The 21,232-nt window shown below is 33.3% G+C and overlaps 2 protein-coding genes and 1 long non-coding RNA gene across 4 annotated transcripts; 1 reads left to right on the forward strand and 2 right to left on the reverse strand.

The window, feature by feature from the left end:
- The first annotated feature begins 47 nt into the window (after positions 1 to 47).
- On the forward strand, positions 48 to 12,967 carry LOC114756387 (ataxin-10-like). Of its 2 annotated transcripts, XM_028945329.1 has the most exons (4): positions 48 to 63; positions 6,122 to 6,128; positions 10,601 to 11,209; positions 11,327 to 12,967. In XM_028945329.1, the coding sequence occupies exons 3-4, from the start codon at positions 10,603 to 10,605 to the stop codon at positions 12,202 to 12,204; spliced, it is 1,485 nt and encodes a 494-aa protein (XP_028801162.1). In that variant the 5' UTR covers positions 48 to 63; positions 6,122 to 6,128; positions 10,601 to 10,602; the 3' UTR covers positions 12,205 to 12,967. The 2 variants fall into 2 exon arrangements, with proteins under 2 accessions (XP_028801162.1, XP_028801161.1); XM_028945328.1 differs by lacking the exons at positions 48 to 63; positions 6,122 to 6,128 and adding an exon at positions 9,522 to 9,917 and having other exon boundaries at positions 10,527 to 11,209.
- Positions 12,968 to 15,288: 2,321 nt separating this feature from the next.
- Positions 15,289 to 16,307, reverse strand: LOC114756390 (uncharacterized). The gene is made up of 2 exons (XR_003741448.1): positions 16,187 to 16,307; positions 15,289 to 15,731 (listed from the first exon to the last, which is right to left on the reverse strand). It is a non-coding gene; the product is annotated as an uncharacterized LOC114756390 (long non-coding RNA).
- Positions 16,308 to 18,547: 2,240 nt separating this feature from the next.
- LOC114756389 (phospholipase D beta 1-like) lies at positions 18,548 to 20,992 on the reverse strand. Its single transcript, XM_028945331.1, has 3 exons — positions 20,786 to 20,992; positions 19,765 to 19,962; positions 18,548 to 18,799 (listed from the first exon to the last, which is right to left on the reverse strand). The coding sequence occupies exons 1-3, from the start codon at positions 20,954 to 20,956 to the stop codon at positions 18,548 to 18,550; spliced, it is 621 nt and encodes a 206-aa protein (XP_028801164.1). The 5' UTR covers positions 20,957 to 20,992.
- Between the last annotated feature and the right edge of the window lie 240 nt (positions 20,993 to 21,232).

Below are 21,232 nucleotides of genomic sequence, written 5' to 3' on the forward strand. Positions count from 1 at the left end.
AAAATTAAATATACAAAGTTTATCTATTAATGAATTATGGGGTAGGTTAAGAATGAAAAAAAAAGGGCAAGAGTATTTCCTTTAAAATGGGGTAAACAAAACCACAAAAGTACTTAGCAATGATAGAGACACCTATAATGTGAAATGTGCCATTAATATATATATATATATATATATATGTTTTACTTTGAATGTGAGGTATGGATATATTGCAACCTCAAATACAAATAGAAGGGAAAAAAATCTATCTATTAAGATTTCATAAGGAAAAATCTTAACTCTTCATTTTATATATTGTTACAATGTCAATGACATAACAGGCTCACCATATGATATTCCAAAATAATGATGATGATGATAGCAAGAATAGCAATAATAGCAACAACAACAATGATGATGATATACTATTACTATGTCCTACTAGAATTACTTTGATTAGCAGCTAATTTTAAAAGTAATTTAAATGAAGAATTGCTCATTGTGGGGATGACTTTTTGTGAGATAAGGCATTTTCTCACTGGTTGGATAAAAAGCTTATGTGATTATCTCATAGCCCATGAGGAATCAAATTACAGTAAGTCTAGGTAAAGTAAAAATCTGCTTCAAGAGCATTTACATATTATATTTCTTCAAGTAAAAAACTCATATTAAACTCTCCAAGTTTTATTAAAATACAGTTGATTTTAAATGTTTTTGACATAATTTGATGTTTATTTGCATTTTAAGGTTCCGTTTGGAGTTACTTTTCCCATCCAACCATGTTACTAGCTCTCTTGTATCATTCACTAACTGTGTGTTGCCCCCTATATATATGCATAATTGCACCATTAAAAAATTTGATTTGCCATAATCTAACTTGTCTTATTTTATTAGTGTTGTTTTAGATAGAATGTCATTTGATTTAATGTGATGTTTTGGAAAAAAAAAAAATCAATTCCTAAAGCTTGGATGTAGCTTATAATGTAATTTTAATTTGTAAGTTGCATCTAACTCAAATTGTTTGAGAGTTTATCTAGTTATAAATCCATACATGTAAATACGTGGGTTATGGAGACATGAATAGGAATAATCAAATATATATTATAAAGGGTCTATAAAAATATATTATAAAGAAAAGCATATAAATTTGAGAGATAAGATATGTTGAGATATTATATTTAAGATTAAAGTAAACCTTCAAATATTATCCCCAAAAAAAAGAGTAAACCCTTCAATTGGCTCACTCATGCATTTAGTGTGACACTTCAGACTTAAAAAATGTTATGTCATATGAAATTTGAAATGAATTATATTTATAAATGTTATGGCTTGATGAAAAATTTATGTTAACTTATACTAAATTTTATTGGCCTGTACTCCATAATGTTTTGGTAAATAAGACTACAATTATTCTATGAAGCTAGAGGCATGGTAAGTAGTATGAAAAAAAAAAGCATAGAAAGTTTTGAATTAGGTCCCTATAATTTTTTTTTCTTTTTATTAAGTCATTATTGTATTTTTAGTTTGGATGAGAGTCCTTCCATCATAACACGTTAGTTTAGACTTGTGGTGCCCATATTCTTGCAGAGCTTCTCCTTGACTTCTCCATCCAATTTATGAACACTATTTTCTCTCTCTCCATATCATCATCTATTACAAGGAATAGTTTTTTGAAGAGTACAAGAAGAAGAGATGAAGTAGAAAGTGGTGCACGATGTCTTACAAGGCATGGGCAATACTTTTCTTTAGGCTTAATTTGCCCCTACCTATTCCTATATTATAGGGTGCAAGTTAGGATGTCTGGCAAATTTGCTTCAGGATACAACGAAGACCTTTGAATATGGATTACACTTCCAATATTCAAGCGAAGATAACAATGGCTTTTACAAAGTAATAATTCGACTTTATCTCTGCGTGCACTCAAATCAAAGGCAATGAGTTTGATCTTTGTGATTGTATTGTGTTCAAAACAAGTGATGGTGAGGGGCTTATATAGATCATGAAATGATGCCTTGAAGAGATACCTTTTTGGAATAATACCTTATTAAATAAAAAGTCACAACGATATATTGGTTTATGAACTAACACAATTTAAATAAATATAATGTATTAATATGTAGGGTCTTTTAGTGTTTTAACTTCCTACATAACCCTTCATACAAATATATTAATTTATATGAAGACATAGCTCCTCATATATATATATATATATATTAATGTATATGAGAACACAACTCTTCAAATCAATTTATTAATTTATATGAAGACATAACCCCTCATATAAATTTATTAATTTAATAAATTTATATAAGGATATGACTTTTCAAAAACACATCTATTCATTTTAGAAATATTTCGACAATCCACCACCATTTTTAAAATGAACCTAAACTCTTATCACTTCAAAAATCTCATTTTCAGTAAAGATATTTTAAGGATTTGAACTTTTACCTAAGCAAGACATGGTTACATCCATCTAAAATCATATGGTAGACTAAGTTTTGAACCAATTATCCCATATGAACACGTGTGCATGACTCATGCGTGGGATCTCAAACCACTGTATGTCACTTTAAATGACACGTTTATGGCCTTGTGTCCATATCCTTTTTATGAAGAGTTTTCAGAGTCAAGCCCTTAAACTCCTAAAAGTAGCCCCACTTCACTCTCATATAGGTAGAATCCATCAAAAGCACCATCATGATTAATGCTCTAGCAAATATATGCTTACAGGTCTATTAAAGCCACATTAAAGCTCAACCTTTCCCCTTTAAATCTCATGGTTACGAAGTACTTTTCAACCTTAGGATGTATAAACATGTCAAGTACTTGCAATTACTTTAATAGCATACTTTCACCATTAAACCCAAGACTTGATATGATAGTTAAGTGGGAGTTGGGCCTTCACTATCGGTGATCAAGATTTATAAGGCTTCAATCCCATCCCCTTTGATGTTTTCAACATCATTTTTCTTGCTAAACCTTTCATCAAAGGATCTACAAGATTTAATTTAGATCTTATATAACTTATGGAGATTACTCCATTCATAATCAGATCATTCACAGAACTATGTTTCAATCCAATATATCGTGATTTCTTGTTATAAACTTGGCTATAAGCCTTTGAGTGAGTAGACTAACTATCACAATAGATAGATATTGGTGCTATTGGCTTTGGCCATATAGTAATTGCAAGTAACAAGTTTCTAAGCCATTTCACTTCCTTGCTACTTGCAACCATTGCTATAAACTCAGAGTTCGTGGTAGAGTCTGCAATACATATTTGTTTCTTAGATCCCCAAGAAACAGCACCCCTACCTAAAGTGAAAACCCATCTACTTGTAGAAGCATGATCCTCTAAGTAACTTATACAATTGGCATCTGTATATCCTTACAAAATTAAAGATTACCACTATAGGTCAAACTATAGTTGACTGTTCCTTTTAAGTGCCTTAGTACTCTATCCACGGTATGTCAGTGATTTTGACTTGGATTGCTTGTGTATCTACTTAACCTTCCCATAGGATATGCTATATCTAGTCTTGTATATGTCATAGCATACATCAAGCATCCAATTACCTTTGAATAATCATGTTGCCTCACAAGACAATCTTTGTTTGGTACTAATTTCATACTAGAATCAAATGGAGTAGAGATAGGACAACAATCAAGACAATTAAATTTCTTTAATATTTTCTCAATATAATGAGATTGAGAAAGACCAAGACAATTATTATCCCTAATAATCTTAATTCCTAGTATGGCATCTGCTTTTCCCATATTTTTCACATCAAAATTTTTAGACAAGAATTTTTCTATTTGATTTACTTCATTCAAATCAGTGACAAAAATTAACATGTCATCTATATATAAACAAATCATGATACCTTTCCCATTATGAAACTTACTATAAACACATTTGTCAGATTCATTGATTTTATATCCAATTTTTAGAACTACCTCATCAAATTTTTATGTCATTGCTTAGGGGCTTGCTTAAGTCTATAAAGAAAACCTTGTGTTCTTGACTAGAAACCACAAATCCTTCTGTTTGTGTCATATACACCTCTTCTTCCAACTCTCCATTAAGAAAAGTTGTTTTAACATCCATTTAATGGATAACAAAATTGTATGTGAAAACAAGTGTTATTAGCACTCTGATTGTAGAAATCCTTGCAACTGGTGCATATATATCAAAATAGTCTATTTCTTCCTTTTGCGTAAAGCCCTTAATAACTAACCTAGCCTTAAACTTATCTATAGATCCATCTACTTCTAATTTCCTTTTGAGAATCCATTTACAACCAATGGGTTTAGAACTAGGCGGGAAGTTTACTAAATTTCAAGTTTTATTTCCCATTATTGAATCCATTTCATCTTGTATGGCCACTTTCCAAAACACTACATCTTGAGACTTCATAGCCTCCTCAAATGTTTTAGGATCATTTTCTAAATTAAAACAAAGAGATGAACAATTTTCAATTTCTTCCTTTGACCCCTCAACAAGAAACATGAAGAATTCTGAACCATAAGTTTTTACTTTTTTAGCCTTTTTACTTCTTCTAAGTTCCATTTCTTCTAAGTCATTGCCACTAGATACATGCTCCTCTTGATTTGTTTTCTTATTGGAATGAGAAATACTATTGGGTTTAAGGATTGAGTTGGACCTTTGTTCTTGAAACATTGCATCCCTTGATTCAATAACTTTACTAATAGGGTATGAATCATTTGGTTTAATCACCAAGAATCGATATACCTTATTATTTTCACCATATCCCAAAATGATGCATGCAACTCTTCTTTCACCCAATTTTTTCCTTTTGGGTTTTGGAACTTTAGCTATTGTTCTACATCCCCAAACTCTAAAATAATTGAAATTGGGTTTTCTTTTCTTCTATAATTCATATGCGGTTATCTTGTTCCTTTTATTAGAAACTCTATTTAGTATATAACATACAGTTAACAATGACACAACCCCTCATATAAATATATTAATTTATACGAGAGCACAACCCTTCAAATAAATTTCATAATTTATATGAAGACATAACTTCTTCTCCAAAACACATATCTTCATTTTAAAAATATTCCAACATTCGTCTCCTTGTCTTCCTTCTTTCTCACTCCTCTTCCATTTTCTCTCTCAGCCCTTCATAGTATGGTATCTAAACTCTATTATTATTTCTTCCTCACCTATGGTATTGGATTTTCAGAAAAAAGAAGCTAATTTCTTCATGACCCAAACAACAATCTTTTTAGTCTTCTCATAGATCTCGTTGTGAAAGCTGAAAGGTACTCCTCTATCATTTCTACTTTGTGCTCCCAACAAATTATGTTTTATCATGTCTTGAGTTTCATTACAGAATTAATAATAATGTTGCAGTCTGCTATAGCAATTGTTAGAATTATTGGTGTTGCTACAATTTCACATTTTCTTTGTCGTTATCTCACTTTAACCAAATCCCATACACACAAGCCTCAGTTGCAAGACAAGAACTAGAACAAGTCTCATACTAAGTTGTTGCAAGAATCACACTGTTATGGAATGGAAGTTATGGCCCAACATGAGAGGATGATGTCCAATTCCAATGCTTTTGATTCTTTAAAATGGAGAAAGCCAATCTTGGGAAAAGTTATGGAGGCATTAGCTGATCCTAATACTCACCTAATTGACGTTTATGGCTCACATGGCGAGATTAAAGACTTTACTTCAAAGTTTGCAGAAGAGTTCAAAGAGACCAACTGTTTAATATGGTTGTGACAGCAAGTGTAACCAAATATCCTTATATGAAGAAGATTCAAGAGGATACTGCTTCTTAAAGTAGAGCAAGGAAGAAGAGTAGGGGTGTGGTTGGGCAAGGCAGGCCAGAAGATGATGATGATACAGAGGGAGAGAAAATAGTGTTTATAGACTGGGTGGAGGAGTGAGAGAGAAGCTCTGCAAGCAGATAGGTACCACAAGTCTAAACTAACGGTGTCATAATGGAAAGACTCTCATTAAAACTAAAAATACAATAAGTACTCAATAAAAAGAACAGAAAATTATAGCAACTTGATGCAAAACTTAGTTAAACTCTAAAGACTAGCAAATTAATTTTCCCTATTTTTTAATTGGATTGATTGTTATCTTTTAATTGGATTGGATTGAATATCTCATTTGTGTCTATTCTTAGTGAATACATATTGTCACCTTCTCCTTCACTAAAATTTGTAGAATTTTCAAAATATAAAGTTATGTAATGCTATGAATTGGATTGATGATAAATATGCAAGTATACGTAGGAGGTATAAAGGCTGGTGGGAATAGGCTTTAATTACTATTCCCTCTTGCTGAAAATATAAGTTTCAAAATTTCTAAGGGATAGGATGTTTTTTAGAAGTTTTAATTTGGATTTGTTTAATCATTTTACTCATTTTTACTCATAATTAATTATATGTCTTTGTTATCTCTTTTTTCTATTCATTCTCTCTTATCTTTTTTTTCCCACTCATTCTCTCTCCCACTCAACCTTTGCATAAATTAGGGTGTTTTAAAAAAATAAATTATATTTTTTTTATATATTTATTATCTTAAAGTAATTTTAACTAACTTTTTGAATAGCGTAATTTAATTATTAGAAATTTATACTTTGAATGGGGAATACATTCTTTCAAGCATTACAATGATACAAGAGCTAAGTGAATGTGAAAGTTTTTGTCTTTTAAAAGAAATGTGAGACCAATTGATGGGAATTATCTTAAAAGTATGCAATATAGCAGGATCTCTCGTCCTTTCTTTGCATATGTTGTAAATGTTCCATGTCATACTAGAAATTTTGGAATAAATGGTTAAGAACCCTTTCTATTCTAAGAGGGAGAGGGGGTTTTTGGATAAAAACAAACTATAGGTTAGAGAATAATTTCTAAGAGAAAAGTTATTTTTAAGAATAGATTTTTTTTTGGCCAAAATTTTTAGGAATAGATTTTGCAAAAAAATGTTTCTAATAAAGTGAGAGTGTCTGGATAGTTATTATCAGAAGTACTTTTTATACGTGCAAATTACTAAAAAGGACGTAAGTTAATATGATAATTACATAAAAGATAGATTTTATAATATATTTTTATTTGAAGTAATAAATTTGTTAATAATATTTTTTTTCCAACATAATAAATAATATATAAAAATATAATTAATAAATAATTAATATGTATATGTATTTATAAAATATAAGATTAAATTTGTTTTTAGAAAAATGATTATTTTTTTGCCAATAGAAAAATATTATTTTGCCTTAAAGATTTTAAACATGAAATCCCACGATATTTTTTCACAACTAGTTTTTTCAACAACATACTACTTCCGATCTTTAATATAAGAGCTACTCCTCCGGTCCTTAATATAAGATCCATCTAACTAATTTGATTAGATTAAGAAAGTTAGGTAAGTTAGTTAATTATAAGAAAAGTGACACATTGTTCCTAAAACACCATAATTATCTTTCTTAATACCTCATCTCCTTCTTCTACTTGATTATGGTTGAGGGAGTATCCATAGGGGTAATTTAAAGAAAACTGATAAATATAAGAAATGGGTCTTATATTTAGAACCAAAACCAACTCAACAATTGGGTCCTATATTAAGGACCGGAGGAGTATTTTGATATTCAATTTGGTTTTAAATATAAAACCTTAATCCATTTTGTTTCTCATATTTATCTATTTTTTCTAAAGTAGTCATTATAGTAGTTACACATGTTAAATATTTTATCAAACGGTACTTTTAGTTAATACACATGATTAGAAAGAATATTTTAAGGAAAATAATACCTATTTATTATAAATAACTAACTAAACTAATTTTCTTAATTTACTCAATTAGTTAACTAGCTCTTATATTGAGAACTAGGGATAGTATTACAATGTAAAAAAAAGACCATATTTTTTAAAAGCAACTTTTTTTTTAGCTTTGCATAAAACCATGGTTTAGGTGGGTCAAATCATGATTTTGGAGCCAAACCATGGTTTCATAAAAATGTGGAGTGTTTGGCAACCTATACCCTAAAACCATGGTTTAAGCTCGAAAAGTGATTTTGACAAGTTTTTCAAACACCTCCTAAATTTCTCTATCTATATGTATTTATTCTATTTCTATGAAATTAATTAATTGATATTTCCACCAAAAAATAAATTATTTTTTATGATGATAACCAAATGTAAAATAATTTCTACTTTTTATAAAATGAAAAAAAAATACTTTTGATAAAATCCCTAAATAATGCAAAAGTTTTTTATTTTATTTTTGCTAACATCAAAAAGTCAATTCAAACAAATGCTCATGAGCTAAAAGCAAAAAACGAAAGAAAAATAATTTTACAGATATCTTTATTTTTTAATTTTTAATTCGATACTTGTATGCTTTTATCTTTTGAAAAAAATATGCAAGTATTAAATTAGAAATTGAGAAAAATATGGGAGAAAATTTTTAAAAAATACCTCTAAAATTTTAAAATTTCAAACTAAAAAAATGTGTTATCATTTATTTTTTTAAATGTTATCGATTGTTATTAGAATGCAGTAAATAAGATTGATTTAAAATTTTAAAAATATTTTTATAATAATTCTTACAAAGTTAAAAGTAGCTGCAGATTTTTCCAAAAAATAAAAGGAAAAATTGTAGTCCTACTCAGAATTTTTTAGGCACTTCCCCAAAACCATCCATTGGCTTCCATGCACTTTTCTGGGAAGAAGTTGGAGGGGGGGGAGGCAAATTCTTCTTCCTCCTTTGTCCCCGCCGTTGCTTTTCTCATCATGGGTGGGTTGAGCTGTTAAATAATCCCCGTCTTCGGGTATATTTAGATTGATATTGAATAAAATTGACTTCTAATCCAACTAACTTTTGTAACTGAAGTTACAGTAAAAGTCAGTTAGTGTAATATGATTTACGTTTAGATATGTGCCTCTAAAAAGTCAGTTGAAAAAATTGAAAATTATTTGGATAATTAATAGAAAAGTTAGTTTAGTTGTAAAATAACTGAAAAAGATATAGACTTTATTAAATAGTAGTGTTTGAAATTTTATGTTTTTAATATGATAATAGTTTAAAAATATATATAAAATTATTATGATAAAATATAAATAGTTTATTTGTGAAATTATAAAATAAGAATATTTATTACTGAGAAAAATTTGAAAACACATTGTAGATAATTATTATGATAAATAAAGGAGGACCTCAGATTTATTTTTTTTATAAAAAAAGAATAAAACTGTGCGTTTTCATTTAGGGCAAAGGGATATTATTACCATCTTCTCATGAAGTTGGAGGGAGCAGAACGGTGGAAGAATGAGGATTATTCTCAAAGAAAAAAAAAACCAAACCGGACCGGCCGGTTCAACCAAAAAACCAGTGAACCGGTCTGCAATCCGGTCCGGTTCAGTAGCTGGATCGGGGGCCAATCGAACCGGTAAAAAGCCAGTTGAACCGGTCATAACTATTTGTCTGCCAAATCCACGAAACGACATCGTTTTGATTAAAAGAAAAAATCCTTCTTCCTTTCCTAATTTCCTTTCCCGTCGAACTCCTCCGTTTCCCTCCCGTGAATCTGATTCCTCAGTCCTCTGGCTCGCGCACAGCTCGTCTCCCTCCCTAAAACCAAAATCGCCTCCTCCAAAATCCTTGCTCCCTAGCGTCACTGACGGCACGGCGGTCTCCGGCAGAGCTCCAAAATCGCAGTCATCGCAAGTCTGATCTCCAGTCTCCAAAATCCGTAGCCAAAATCAACCCTCACTGTAGCTGCCGCTTTCTTCGCTGTCAGAGGTCGCCGGTCTTCGCGTGAAGTCGTCCTGGTCGAAGCAGAGGTCGTCGTTCTTGGTTCTTCGATCAGATTTGGAGGCAGCAGCTCGTCACTCCCCATCGTCATTTCTTCTTTACGGTGGTAGATCCATGGTCGCAGCCCGAGGTTCTTCCTTCTCCTTCTACCTGTTTTCAGCTTCTGTGGTCTTGTTGCCTGGTTTGCTATTTTCTTTCAGTTCGATGTGCTCTGTTTTTTCCTTTCTTGGTCTTGCTTCCGTGTTTCAGGCTTCCAGCTATGAGTGATATGAAATCTAATTATCTGAATTGATCTTTGAGGTTGAAGAAGTGAAATTAAAACATTCGGTGTATGGGCTGTGGGCATTTGAAATTTGTATGTGTTTGTTTTTTTTCAATTTTTTAAATCCAGACCAATGAATAAACGTCCATGTGAATGAAATCTGAAAGTAGAATAGCCAAAGAGATGTCAAATGGATATTAGGATTGTTCTATTTTAATGTTGCCAATTAAATTTCCAGTGCTTGAGTTTGGTTGATAGATTTCCTATATTATTATCATATAGTGCAAGGTGTCTGGCTCTCTGACTCTCTATTCATCTTTCCAAAATTCACAATTTCTCTCATTAATCCTTACCTAGATAACAGCAGAATCCACCATTTTATTCTAGTGGTTTTATCATCGTGTTTGTATGCATGTAGTTTCTAGCCTTCTTGTATATATATTTATTTCTTCTTCTTTTTTGGCTAAATTTCTGCAGGATTAGAACCGAGTTTCAAACAATAATTGTGGGTTTTTTCCGCATTATTCAATCTTTATTTTCATTCTTATATGTAATGGGTGATACCGATACATTGGAGTACCCCATATCAGAACAAACCCTTCGGTTATTGTTTGGGGCTTCAAGCTCGACTGACTTGGAAAAGTCCTTGGAAATTTTCGAAGAAATTTCCAAATCTGCTTCTGGGCGTTCGGAGCTTTCTTCTAAAGGAATTCTTCCAGCAGTGCTGGAGATAATTCATTCTGCGCCATGTACTTCACAGCATCATTTTCTTCCATTGTCTTTGAAGCTCCTTAGAAATCTGTGCGCTGGAGAGATTGCAAATCAGAACTCATTTGTTGAGCTCAAGGGGGCTGGTATTGTCTCCAATGTTTTAAGGTCGGTGGCAAGTTGTTCGGACCCAGATCAGGGATTGGCCCGTGTCTGTTTGCAAGTTTTGGCAAATGTTTCGTTGGCTGGGAAAGACCATCAGCATGCTATTTGGGAAGAACTCTATCCTAATGGTTTTGTATCTCTGGCAAGACTCCGGAATAGGGGGACTTGCGACCCTTTGTGTATGATAATTTATACATGTTATGGTGGAAATCCTGAATTGGTGAGAAAGCTGTACAGTGATAGTGGGTGGCCCATAATGGTAGAAATTATAAGAACTGCTTCTCTTGGTAAGTTGTAAGATGTATTTGTTGTCATTAGGTTTTTGAGAGTTGCTTTAGTTTGTATCACTGATTATATTTCTTCTCTTCTATTATTCTCTTATTCATTGGTTTCTAATGACCCAGTTGGTTTTGGAGAGGATTGGTTAAAGTTACTCCTTTCAAGAATCTGCTTGGAAGAATCTCAGTTGCCTCTATTGTTCTCTAAGTTATGGTCTGGAGCTGCTTCTGAGGGTGAAGTTTCTGAATTCAGAGATGATCAGTTATCATCTGAACAGGCATTTCTTTTGGAAATTGTGGCAGAAATCTTAAATGAAAGGATCACTGATGTTGCTGTTACAAGGGATGTTGCATTGTTTGTTTATGAAATATTCAAGCACTCTATTGGAGTTCTCGAGCATGCCCCTAAAGCCAAGTCTGGTATACCTACCGGCTGTGCTGCCATTGACGTTCTAGGATACTCTATCAGCATAATGAGAGATATTTGTGCCCAAGATGATGTGAAAGGAGGTATCAAAGGGGAATCAGAGGATGTTGTTAACGAACTGTTATCACAAGGCCTCATTGATTTGCTTTTGTCTCTGCTTCACGATCTTGAGCCTCCAGCAATAATCAGGAAAGCAATAAAACAATCTGAGAAGCGAGACAAAGCTGAAGCATCTAGGTTGCGGAAACCCTGCCTGTACAAGGGATTCAGGAGAGACATTGTTGCTCTTGTTGGCAATTGTTTGTACAGAAGAAAGCATGCACAAGATGAGATAAGGGGGAAAAATGGAATTATACTCCTACTGCAACAATGCGTTACTGATGAGGACAATCCATTCCTTAGAGAGTGGGGAATATGGTCAGTGAGGAATATGTTGGAGGGGAATGAGGAGAACCAAAGGGCTGTTGCAGAGTTGGAGGTTCAGGGATCTGTTGATGTGCCGGAAATTTCGGCACTTGGACTTAGAGTGGAAATTGATCAGAAAACTAGACGTGCAAAGCTTGTAAATGTCCCGTGAAAATTCGCCTTAGATGGGATATATATCTATGAATGGTGTCATGTGAAGAAAATGGCATTCTCGGAAAATGAAGAGTTGATATCTGAAGTAGATTTCTGTTGAAGCGAGGAGAGAATTAAAAGGACCTCTTTCTCTGTCTTTTCTGCCCTCACCTCAACTAGGTATTTCTTTTTTTGGGTACAAGAAGAGAGATAAAATCCAAAAATTAAAACAGCTAGGCTAAAAGGGGATTAAATCCCAAACAATCTTTCTTTTTTTTTTTTTTTTGAGTAGGCAAGCTCCGCTTGCGGGCAGGGATTGAACCTGTTAAGAGCCACCAACAGGTGGCTACCATGCCACTGCGCGGCACAGGTGCTGACAAATCCCAAACTATCTTGAAACAGGTCTTGATTTGGCTATGCATCTTGTTTGGGCTTGTCTTTTGGTCCGCATCTTGACTGATTGATTATGGAGGATGGATAATGAATTGATTAGAGGGCTAACAGCAGGTAAACTGCATACGATATTGAATTATAATTCAAAAATTTTCAAGTTATAATCTTCTTTTGTTCATGCTCACATCTTAAACGGATTTAAAATTGTTAATAGCTGAAATATTCCCCAAACAAATACCACTTTATGATATAAGAATCATTTTATAGTATAAATTGTATTATGAATGGATCTTATATTTAGGAAAGGAAGAGTAGTTTGGAGAAAAGGAACTATGCTTTTATGTTGCTAGTCTAAAGTTGTTGATATTGTGAGCTCAAATGTGGAACTTCATCCAAGTGTGATTGATGGCATTATTGTTGGAGCAACTAGTCAATGAATTTTTAAAATCAATTCGATATAATGTCAATAATAATCAAATGAAATAAAAATAAATGAATTGAAATAAAAATGAAAAATAATTTTTAATTAAAAATAAGGAACAATGGTAATTACAAATATTAATAAATCAATAAATATTATAAAAAATTAAATTGAAAAATGTGGTGCTATTTTAAGTCTATAGGAACTTAATGCCGTCCACTTCTCACGCAAATAATTATCAAATTATAGATACAGTGAAGTTTCACAATGTAGAGCCGATAATATAAGTTGAGTCTATGGGCTCAACATGTCAAACAGCCAAGAAATGGTAGGTTAGATTGATGAAAATCTAGCTTGTTTTAAAATTGACTTTTTAAGCTTGTAACTACCAAGACCGAACTAGTGGCAAGCTAACCCGCAAGGTTGGTAGGCTAGCCTTTAAAAAAAAAAAAAAATTCTTTTCCTCCCTTGCAAAACGCAACGTCTCCATAATATTGAATGGTAGATGATGGTTCACCACTTGATTGTGATATTGTGTTGGTTTAATTTGACATTTATGTTTAATAATTCAGGATGTGTCATGTATGTTTAATAATTTGGGATGTTTGGATTTCACGTTTTATTTATAATAATTTCTATTTGGATGTTTTATTTTAGATATTTAGAAAGTGGAATAGATTTTATTAGGAGGAAAAAAGGACAAGAAAATACTCCTAAATATACAAAATCCCATATCAGTGCTAATGAAAAGCAAAAGCCCATTCCAGAACAGGAGTACTAATTTGTCATTTTCAAATGTCGGTAAAAGTCAAGCTTATTCTTGATAAATTGACAAAAGAAAAGATAATGTAGAAAGCAAGTTAGTGTAATTCATTTATATAAAAGGTATTGTTAATCAATATGAAAGAATTGTCAATGCACATAACAAGGAAGCAACATATGATTTGATTGAGTTTCTTAATTGGCTTGTCTTCTAATAAATTTTGCTAATGACTTGTTGTCAATATATATAAAATTATTGTTAATTTATTTGGAAGAGTCTTCAATGGGCCTAGCAAAGTTGTAATAAATTTCTTTGGTTATTTGTTGTCAACGCATATAAAAGTATTATTAATCCATATTTGGAAGAGTAACAAAGTTGTAATAAATTTTTCTAATTACTTGTTGTTAATCTATTTGGAAGAATTATCACCATACCTAACAAAATTGTTAATATATTTATGTGATGACAATTGATATGTCCTATTATGAATTTCCCACATTACTTATAATGAATACACATAAAGATGTTGTTAACAAATAAATATTACATAATTCAGGCAGTGTCTTTCAAACACAAGTAGTTACTAGATACTACACAATTGTCAAAAGGTTTGATAAAGCAATAAACACCTAATTCATACATCATAATCACATAAATTCAACTAGCAACAACCCTGCTCACTATTTCAGTATTTCGACAAGTGCTGCCGCTTTGTTATCTTTTTTACTGTTCAGGCAACTCCAAAGCTTTAGCCCTTTAACAATATTCATTATGGTTAAGCAGCCATCACAAGAGATTACAGCTAAACGCAATCACTTGTTTATTTGTGTATTTCAATGTCCCATTTGCTTAACCATACCGTGATATCAACACATGCACACTGCAGAGAAAGTCAGTTGTCAATTCCAAGTCCATGAAACAAACAATTTTCGACAATAATTACACGAAGTTAACGCCGCCTGAGTCAGATAGCATTGGGATAGCTGTGATATGCATTGCCGGTTTTCCTACAGAGGAGATACTGGATATGGATTCATGATGTTCTGATAAAAGGCCTCGTCCTTGAATTCAGACCTTTCATTCAGATTATTTGCAGTACTTCTTTAGCAATTGACTACAACAAATTAGCTATTCATCATAATAGTTTCACAATTGACAACACATTTTAGCCAGTTCTATATTGTTTTAGAAGAAGAGTAATCAACCATCCAGATGTTCAAAAATGAAATGCGACTACAATCACTTGAGGGAAGGTAGCAGGTGTTGTTATACTAATTGCTTCTATCCTACCCTGAAATTGTATACTAATTTTCCGTGACATGTTTCTTTGATTTGAAAAATTATGTAGTTAAGTTGTATATAAATGTTTGATGAGCTCAAAATATTTTGAAACCCTAGGTTTTATCCAAGAGGCCCTTGTATTCAATCATTTAAATATATTTAATTACTGATTTAAAATTGCATCCATGATATTGGATTATTGACCCACGATACTCTTCTCTTAAATTTTTTTCTCCGTTCATTAAAAAGAAAGGAAAATTCAGTGGTTTAGACACATGGGTACAAAGAAGAGGGCATGCGTTGAAAACTTGAACTCCCATGATAGGGTGCTTAGGTTGCTAAATTGCTGTAGTGAAGTTTTTAACTAGACTTGCAGCTTGAAACCGCTAAACTGAAATGATCTGTGGCTCAAACTGATTACCAATCACATTTAACTAGAATGTGAATATGTGATGTAGCTGTTTCCTGGTGAACTGCTGTCGAATGTAGAGTTCTTTATTGGACGAACTGCAGGAAACCAAGACACTGAAAAAGAAACTGGAATCATCTATGACTCATCTTATTTTCAAATACCAATCACAATTAGGCTAGAATTTGACCTCGGATTATGAGCAGTCTTGCCTCTGGTGCTACTTTTCTTGTTTATTCTCCACCTCTCCTTCCTTTTATAGTGTAATTATTCCTGATTCTGTACATTCCCTCAAGAATAATCAGAAGCAAAAATCACATATTAATAATCTTGAATTTAACGGATCGCCAGTCCCAAAAAGTGGAAGGGTGAAGTATCACATTTCATTTCAATGCATAGCAAAATGTTCAACCGATTAAGTGAGCTTCAATTCTTCCAATAATGGAGCATACCATACCAAGCTTTAAAAGGTTCCAAGTGTCAATAACGACACTTCATCGTTACTGCTTCGAACTACTACAGCATAGGAGTATAAAATTATTCCAATCCCATTAACTACCCAACGGTTACCCTGAACATTGACTACCGAAGTTTATGCTTGTACAATCAATTTAGAAAACTCATAGGCCCGAATTACATAAAAGATAGTAGATTTATAAACACTAGCAAGAATGGGCAATTCTTCTTCCTAGTTAGAAAATTGGTCAAGGCCACCAATATAGAAAGAATAATACCTGAGTAATAAGATCATTGGCCAGGTCGCGACTAGGAATGAGAAGCGAGCAACGAAGACTAGAAGGGGGAGGGGGAGGTGCGGGCGGGGGAAAACATGGGAGAACGCAGAGACGAAGTTGCGGCGAGGAAAGTGTGGAGGCCGTCTACTGTGTAATGAATTGTTACAATAGGGTGTGAGAAATACTAGGGCATGATGGTAGAAGTAAGCAACGACGACGAGTTGTGGCCGGGGAAGACGATGGAGGGACGGAAGTGGGGAAGGAGAGTCGCAGTAGTGGGTGGGACGAGATGCTGATGACAGTTGCGCGGCCAATGGGGAAGTAGTTGCTATTGATGGTGTCAGGGCTGTGAGGGGATGAGTGTCGCAAGATGAAAATGGGAGAGAAGCATAACAAATACGCAAAAATGACACTTAAACTTAAAAATCTAAAAATAATTATTTAAATAAGTTAAATTTTAATTTAAGCATAAGTGATTTATATGTAATTTGTACACTTGTTAAAATGACCATATTATCTTTTATTTTTTTTTATCATTTTTAAAAAACCAAATACCCTCACCAGCTGCCGGTCGCAAGAGTTTCGGTGCTAGCGGCAACCGCCAGAGCTCAAGTGGCTACTGTCACCGGAGCTCTGATGATCAGTCGACAATCAGTCGCTAGAGCTCCCGTGGCTAGCAACTATTTTTTTAAATTTTTTTTTTTACAATTTTAGCAACACAGTTAACAAGTTTTGTAACACTATTAACAAGTTTAGTATATCAATTAACAGCAAGTTTTTTGGAAAATTCAAAAAGTAACATTTTTACAATTTCAGTAATGTTGTTAAAAAGTTTCATAACTCTATTAATAAGTTCAGTATAGCATTTAACACAATAGGCTTTCTGGAAAATTCAAAAAGTGACATTTTTACAATTTCAGTAACATAGTTAACAAATCATATAATGATATTAACAACTCTCATAACCATAATGGCTATCTAATAAGTGAAAAAATTTTGTTGTATAAACTTCATAGGGAGCTAATATTAAAAATATCAACATTTATGAGAGTTGTTAATATCATTATATGACTTGTTAACCGTATTATTGAAATTGTAAAAATGTTACTTTTTGAATTTCTCAGAAAACTTGTTTTTAAATGCTATACCAAACTTGTCAATAGAGTTATAGAACTTGTTAATAGCACTATTGAAGTTGTGAAAATATCACTTTTTGAATTTCCTGAAAGACCTATTGTTAACTGTTATACTGAACTTGTTAATAACGTTGTAAAACTTGTTAACCATGTTACTACTGAAGTTGTAAAAATTTTCAAAATAATAGTTGCTAGCCACCGAAACTCCAGCAACTGATTGTCGGCCAACCACCAGAGCTCTGGTGACGATGGCCACTTGAGCTCTGGCAGCCACAGCTGGCATCAAAGCTCCGACGACCGATCGGTTAGTGAGGGTATTTGTTTTTTTTAAAAAAAGAGTAATAAGATCATTTCAGCAAATTTGTGAAAATTAGCCACTTATACCTAAATTAGGATTTTGCTTATTCAAGTTATCATTTTGAGATTTTCAAGTTGAAGTGTTATTTTTGTATCTTTTTTTCCAAAGAATTAAGGGTAATGTGGTCTTTTAACAAAATTTGCAAATCCAAAATTAACACCTAGAGACCAATTTGAGGTCACTGAATTAGGTTTTTGACATTTTGAGGATATTTATTTATCGTTTCCATTAAAAGGAAACAAAAGACAAAAAAAATTAAAAAAAAAGTGACGGGTTGGTGGGGTCAGTCGGTAAAATACACAACCCGCCAGAGATCCTTTTACAACCAATCCCCGCATTATATTATCACCTCTATCACGATGTATTCACTAATCACCAGGACCAGTTGATCATCTAATAAAATCAATTACAATGTGCTCCAAAAAAGAGCCAATTCATACAAAATACATCATAATTTATTTGGCCAACCATATTTCATAATATTCGAAGAGCAACAATTAGAAATTTTACGAGTAATCTATAGAAAATCATCCATAGTTCTTGTTATTACAATATTCACATGAACAAAAACCAGCCATCTAACCTGAAATACATGTGGCTAGTAGGCTCTAGCTTTTTCCTCCCGGCAAAGCAAAAGAATAACCAAAAAGTCCAAGTTACAAAACTGTACACCGTATCTGTATTTTCAACGAGTATGACGCACTTAAGAATTGTCAACTCCTCTATGGTGTAAATTATTTCCCAGAAACTATAAAATATTCTATTTTGTAACTTACATCCATCTCATTCTAATGGCTAGGAGGACGAAGTGAATGTTTCAAATTCATCAAATGGTAAGATTCTCCTGAATGGCTAGAAATGACCCCGTTATTTTGCCACCAACATCTGGGAAATTTCATGGCCAGGGAGGGATCTAACCTTTCCCTTTCGATCAACTTCTACCGGGTATTTCAGTAGGTGCCCTTTCATCTCCGTTACTTCTGGTGCTGCAAATCGTTTCCAGTTCATTTCGCTCATTGCTCTTACTCTTCTGACGCATTCCAGGCCCTCCGGTTGCAAGAAGCAGTTTTCAATTGTTCCTGTGTGTTCTGCCCAGAGCGACATCCTATATCCATGGATCTACATGGTGCAGTTTCATGAAGAATGGCAGTCAGGTCTAAGTACAGGAATCATAATGCACCAAAGTGGTATGAAGGGAAAACAAATTAAAACCAAAATAATTAAGTTTTTTAGGTGGCGTTAGGTACAAGGAAACATAATCTCCAAAAGTGGGGGAGCTATCTGAGTTGACTGACCTTAACTAGTCAAAGTTTACATACAGATTTCCAAATATTAGGGAAAATAGGATATTTTATATACCACATGCCACCTTAATGTGTTCTTTCGTAATCCCATAATGAAAATACAGATCTAGGGCCTTTAGATTTAGCGAGGGGATAGAGAGAAGGGTAAGCAGATCCCACTGGGCCTCACCTTCCCTCTCTCACTCTAAATGGATCCCTGACAGCACATATGAGAAAACACTGATATTCTAGTCACAGTACGTACTTGATTGTTTTGCATCAATCAGAACTAGAGTAGACACTTAGTTGGTAACTTTCCCTGATACCAGAGAAAGAAGCTGATTGAAGTATTGTTCAATAGGTAGACATTTTATTGCATGATATCCCTAGACAAAGTTACGTTTCTACTCTTAGGGCATAGAGGAATCAGAAGACAACCCCAAGACCCAGCTTTGTGGCTTCATTATCATGAAGAATTTGTCTAGAGACGTCAAGCAATGAAATATTTCTATTATAAGAATCTGTCCACAGATAGTTGAGAATATAACCGTGGTAGTGCACATACGACCCTAATTTACTTCTCATGGCATTAAGCTATCTTGCCATAAAAAATTGGCTTTATCATGCATCATGCTCATATTTCATGTCTCTCTATTAAGCAGCACCTTCGGGAATTTCCCTATGACTATCAGATATTTAATTATGATCAACTTCTTTGCCAGAATGCCTAGGGTGAAGATAGAATATGGTCACATGAAAAATGGCTTGCCATTAAAATGACTAATTGCCAATAAAATATACCTGTCCACGAGGATAAGAATGTCTTCTTGCCCAGGTATAATGAGGTTGATAAGCTCCCATAGCAATCTCACTGTCCCTTGTTCCTTCCATAGAGCGCTGGTTGATGTTTGCAGATCCCAATATCACATACTCGTCATCAACTATCATGCCTTTTGAATGAACGTAAATCATGAAACGTCGGCTACTTTGACTTAGTGCCTGGGAATTAGCACCAGTATAGAATGAATTTAGGAGTCCATTTGCGACAGAGCACAAGAATATGCCATATAAAAACTTGAAGTGCCTGGTTATACTCAGGTCATATCAGTGAAGAAATAAAAGCAGAAGACACATGGATGTATATCTATAATTTTATATTAACTCAGTTTGACGGAGTTTTTTTCTTAAAAATGTTGTACCAAAAATTCAAGGTTAACGTGTATTTTTATCCTTGAACCTTTTTTTTTTTTTTTTTTGAGGTACACTGATTATCCTAAAGTCAAGGGTAGTGCAACGATGACCCTTAAGTATTAAAAAAGGTGCAATGTTACCACTGCGTTACACCCCCATTATTTTGATCTTTAGCGGACAACAAAATTACAGATAAGGCCCTAGAATTATAAAATAATATTTATAAGAAAATAAAATGGATTAAGGCCCTAGAATCACAAATAAATGCCAAGGGATTAATGCTATTTTTTATCGTTGTAGAAGACCAAAATACCATTTTGACTGGCTATCAAGTGATTATCGAATCACCATTACTGGCAAAATAGCCCCATTAAGTAATTAAAAAAAATATTTTGTGTTTAATAAAATTAAAATATAATACTTAAATATTATTATGATCAAATCTTCAAATACGATTAACAAGTCAACCAATTGAGACTTATAATTCCTCCAAAAATAACAATTTAACTAGTGTATTTGCACCTCAAAAAGTTTAGGGATAAAAGCACACTAATCCTAAAATTCGCAGTGCAAAAGAAGTGCTTGGATTGTGGAAGGGTGTACGCTAGGCAGAACTGCAAAATACTCATACCTGTGGACTGTTTGCTGGAGGAGGATTTCCAGGCATTGCATCACTACCATATGTGTCATTGACCTCGCGATTGCCAAGACAGAAAAAGTTCAAGTAGTCTTCTGGTGAGAATGCCTCTTCAAGCCCAGCCTCAACCAAAGCCTTGTAAATTGTCTCATACATCATTTGCATTGTTTTATGCTGCCACAATCAAATAGTAACTCCAGATTAACAATCCAATAAACCAATAACCGTAGTAACATTATCTTCTTAAAAATTAACAGAAAAAGTAGTTCTTCTATTTACTTTGAATTTAGAGGCCACAAGGATATTTCTCACACCAAGGTTGCATATAAATACAAAATTCCCAAGGCTACTAACAGCTAAATTCTTACAGCAGCCAAAGTGCACTGCTGACTCAGGCGCCAAGTTTAATATACTACGAAAAATCACTAAGAAGATAATTTC

This window comes from Neltuma alba, unplaced genomic scaffold (genome assembly GCF_004799145.2).
Source record: "Neltuma alba isolate B1F8T4 unplaced genomic scaffold, ASM479914v2 tig00010391_pilon, whole genome shotgun sequence".
Lineage (NCBI taxonomy): Eukaryota > Viridiplantae > Streptophyta > Magnoliopsida > Fabales > Fabaceae > Neltuma > Neltuma alba.

Bases quoted from the DNA above. Each gene is read 5' to 3' on its own strand.
- LOC114756387 (XM_028945329.1), top strand. From the start codon at position 10,603: ATGGGTGATACCGATACATTGGAGTACCCCATATCAGAACAAACCCTT. The intron at 11,210-11,326 runs GTAAGTTGTAAG...CTAATGACCCAG, and splicing joins TATAAGAACTGCTTCTCTTG to TTGGTTTTGGAGAGGATTGG.
- LOC114756389 (XM_028945331.1), bottom strand. From the start codon at position 20,956: ATGCAAATGATGTATGAGACAATTTACAAGGCTTTGGTTGAGGCTGGG. The intron at 19,963-20,785 runs GTATGAGTATTT...GCTAATTCCCAG, and splicing joins CTCCAGCAAACAGTCCACAG to GCACTAAGTCAAAGTAGCCG. The intron at 18,800-19,764 runs GTATATTTTATT...TGCACCATGTAG, and splicing joins ATTCTTATCCTCGTGGACAG to ATCCATGGATATAGGATGTC.